Source organism: Chaetura pelagica, unplaced genomic scaffold (assembly GCF_000747805.2).
Source record: "Chaetura pelagica isolate M959 unplaced genomic scaffold, ChaPel_1.0 scaffold345, whole genome shotgun sequence".
Taxonomy (NCBI): Eukaryota; Metazoa; Chordata; class Aves; order Apodiformes; family Apodidae; genus Chaetura; species Chaetura pelagica.
In genome coordinates, this window is record NW_009953962.1 from 1,581,611 (window position 1) to 1,585,297 (window position 3,687).

Here is a 3,687-nt window from a genome sequence, read left to right on the forward strand (position 1 = left end):
TTTACAGTCTTCAGCCACTATCTGAATGTAACAGTAGACCTGTTTTTGCAAGGAAAAGACTAAAGCCTCATTTGTGTTGCCAGTATAGCTGTATTAGCAGTCACTGCAAGCAAAAGCAACATGAACCAGCCAATCATTAGGGTTCTATAGGGATAAATCATGCTAGTCCAGCTGTTGTTTACTAGCATCCTATAAGCAGTTGTAGGAAGGGTGTGAAGTGTTTTTAAAGTTTCCCTTTCTAAAGTAAGAACTTTACACAGAAACAAAGTAATCTCATCTCCATTTCTTAGCAGCAAGGAAACATCTGTTACATTTCAGGTAAAGTTATTGTTGAAGCAGAAAGGGAGTTCAAGATAGTCTACGTCTTTAACATTTTTGTGTAATAGTGTGATGAAAGCTCTATTTCTTTGTGTTTTGTTTTGTATTTTGTTTTACTGTTTTGGTTTGGTTTGGTTTTTGTTTTTTGGGGGGTTTTTCCATTGGCAAAATCTTAGACCAAGGTGTTAATTGTGCTCCTCTACATTTGCATGTAAATCTGACTGCAGACATCCAATCTCGGGGTCTTTAATCTTCTGAGTCTCACATTTACATTCTTCTACAATCATGATTTCCTTGACCACTGGGAAAGAGCTGGTGCAATTGAGATCCAGGCGCTTCATGGAGAACTTGCTGGGCAAGCAATGCGAACAAAAGTTATAAAGACGGTCTTCTGAAGCAGGAACATGAGAGGAACCACATTTTCCAAAACACAGATTATTCTGTACCATCACCTTCTCACAGCTCTCATGAGTAACACCCTGAAACAGAAAGCAGTTTGAAGTAGCTGGTACATTAATGGACTTGCTAGAAGGCATGAAAGCAAAAAAAATCCCAAAATACTATACTGTTTTGTCTCAGAACATTTAATTCAAGCATGTTTATTTTTTATGTTAAGAAAGTCATAGAATATGAGAGATTTTAAAAGCAAACTGTAGTCCTCCTATGGGTAATTTTTAGATCCAACAGCAAAGGCAAAATCTGCTTAAATCAGAGCCTTTCTGAGCTGAGAGGAGAAAATCCAATAGGTGGGTCTGTCATATTTACCTTTTACTTGCTTTTAGAGTTTACATTTCTGACATGGTTGAACAGTCTTACCCACTTACAAGGACTTAGAACATCATTTTGGCCCAACGTTCTCCTATGTAAGCCACAATCTAGACTCAACTATAATCTTCAGTTTTATGTCCATGTGGAAGAGGCATGATGTGCCTTAGCCGTTTTTAAAAAATTGACGTTTTAAAAGTGCAATGGAAATTCTGTAATCACTTGGATTCAAGGAATAACAGTTCCTGGTATGAGGAGAACCTATGCCACTTCCTAAGCTGTTAAAAGCTAGACTGAAGTTAACACTTTTCTATTGGCCTATCTGCAGCTTGCCATATTACATGGCACAAAACCAATACAAGTTTCTAGGCCACATCTAAATTTACATGTGGCTGCCAGTGAAATAGATTTAGTGAGGGATGTGAAAAAAGCATGGTCCTTGACAGACGGGGATTATAGAAACACTGAGAATAGATGCTGCCTTATGACAAATACAGCACTTTTATCTATAATATTTGCTTATCTTAATGTTACAATGTGACAGAATTGTTATCTGTGCATGGGGCAATTTACCAGTTCTCCAGCATCCTCAGCACAGAATTGGATGTATGCATCAGTCTTCGGATTAATACAGCAGAAAGGAATCCTTGCTTAGCTGTAAGAAAACAGCCAGCTTCTCCAATGAACGCTTGCCCTGGGTCTCTTTTTGTATATGCATATGTGTATGTAGATACATGTAAATAGGTAATTCATGTATACAAACTGTTTAGGTGTGCATTCATTGAATAGATAATTATTTAGCACAGCTGTGTTAGCTCAGTCTAAGTCAGAATTTCTCTGCATAAAAAGAATAAATAACTCTGAAAATTGAATGTGTGTCTTACCAGTGCTACAATTTAGCAGTTTGCCTCATCAGACTAAAGCTTTTTCAGCTTTTTTCAATGATGTTTTTCAGCTGCTTATCATCCGTGAGCATTCTAAAGTGGCCCTGTGATTTGGTAGATTAACTAACCCATATGTCTTTAGGTGCTGATTGCAAGAGGCAGAGTAAAGGACACACTTACTGATCTCGGACACCTGTTTTTACCTGGGAAAAAGGCAGGGTTCTGCAGTTTTGGTGCATTTCATTGGTCTTGATTGGCAGGACAACCTCCTCAGATGCAGAATTTTTCTTTAATATGAAGTGGTCCCAAAATTTCTTGGCATCTTTTCTGTAGGGAAGATCAGCCTCTCTCTTGCTGGAATAGTGAAATGGGGAGAAGTTTTCCACAGGAGAGATCTTTTGGGGTACTGCCCATGTTCTCAGGTCTTGCTCTGCGTAGAGTTCTGCATTTGGAAGAATGAATCTAGATGTTTTTTTCTCCTTTTGCTTCTCACTTTCAGATGCTGTCTGTGGAATTGCTACAAAAAAGCTTGGTTCTCCCAGGGTTTCATCAACAGCTGTTGGGTTTTCCCCTACCAGCTCATGAAAACTCAGACTTTGAAGCAGATTTTTGTCCAGATAGAAACGGTGCTGAAGTGGCCTTCTGCTTTTCCTTTGTGATGAATCTCCCTGTGACTCTGTGACTCCAAAACATGAGAGCACTAACAGCTGAAGCAGATGCAGAGACATGATCCTGTGAAGTGCAACCATGTAGACCTGCTGCTAGTGCAGTGAAGGTAGTATGCTAGTTTTATACGAGAGCCTGGTGTCAGCTTATGACTGCTCTCTGTGTGCAGATGAGGAGAGGGCTCAGGGGGGGAACCTGATGTGGCTAATTGCCTTCATTTACTGTAGATTACAATTATGATAGGGGAGCTTGTCCTAATGAAACTCTGCTTTCCATCTGGATTATGTGTATTAGAAGTTCTTATCTAAAATCTAGTAGCCCAGGATGGGGGGTACAGAAGCAGTCAACAGGAGGAAATGTTTGATAAACTGTCTACCTTAGGCCTAGGAATCGAGGAAACATTTGAGGTTGTGTATTAGCATGTTTAATGTGGTCTTCATTGTTTATTTTGACTTTCCATTCCACAAAGCCACAGACTGTCAAAACAGGAAATGTTGTTTTATCGCCACAGGAAAATGCAAGCTGAGGAAATTTTGGGAGAAGGAACAGATCTTTTCAATAATAATCACAAACATTGATTCTAATCTGAAAATAAAGAAAATTCTTCTTCAGATAATTTGCCTTTTAGGTACTCTAATGTTTACACACTCCTGCTTCCCCCAGGAAGAGTCTACCAAGAGACTCTTAAGTTTGTAGTTTTGAAAACCTAGGTAATCTGTACTAGATGTATGGAGTTATTTGTCTTTCGTTTCCAAGGAATTAATTTATTGCCTGTTAATCAAAGTCAACTAATTGCCTAGCAATATCTTTGTGAAGCACTGACAACTTTAGCACAAAGTCAGTGGAGATCTAGAGCTTTTCCATACTATGTAATTCACTTGAGTTAATTTTTTTCTAATCTTGAGGTCCATCCTGAGACAGAAGTGCATCCAGCAAGAATGGGGTTCACACACCATTAATGTGTATTTATGCCTAGACCTCAGTGACAGGGGCTCGTTAAGGGAAACACAGTTGTCAAGCATAAGCTTTATCGCTTTGTAATTTCAGAATATAC

The 3,687-nt window shown here is 38.9% G+C and overlaps 1 protein-coding gene across 1 annotated transcript; it reads right to left on the minus strand.

Moving 5' to 3' along the window:
* Positions 1-503: 503 nt before the first annotated feature.
* CER1 (cerberus 1, DAN family BMP antagonist) lies at positions 504-2,695 on the minus strand. The gene is made up of 2 exons (XM_010001925.1): positions 2,171-2,695; positions 504-797 (listed from the first exon to the last, which is right to left on the minus strand). The coding sequence occupies exons 1-2, from the start codon at positions 2,693-2,695 to the stop codon at positions 504-506; spliced, it is 819 nt and encodes a 272-aa protein (XP_010000227.1).
* Between the last annotated feature and the right edge of the window lie 992 nt (positions 2,696-3,687).

Bases quoted from the DNA above. Each gene is read 5' to 3' on its own strand.
- CER1 (XM_010001925.1), bottom strand. From the start codon at position 2,695: ATGTCTCTGCATCTGCTTCAGCTGTTAGTGCTCTCATGTTTTGGAGTC. The intron at 798-2,170 runs GTAAAAACAGGT...TTTCTGTTTCAG, and splicing joins GAACCCTGCCTTTTTCCCAG to GGTGTTACTCATGAGAGCTG.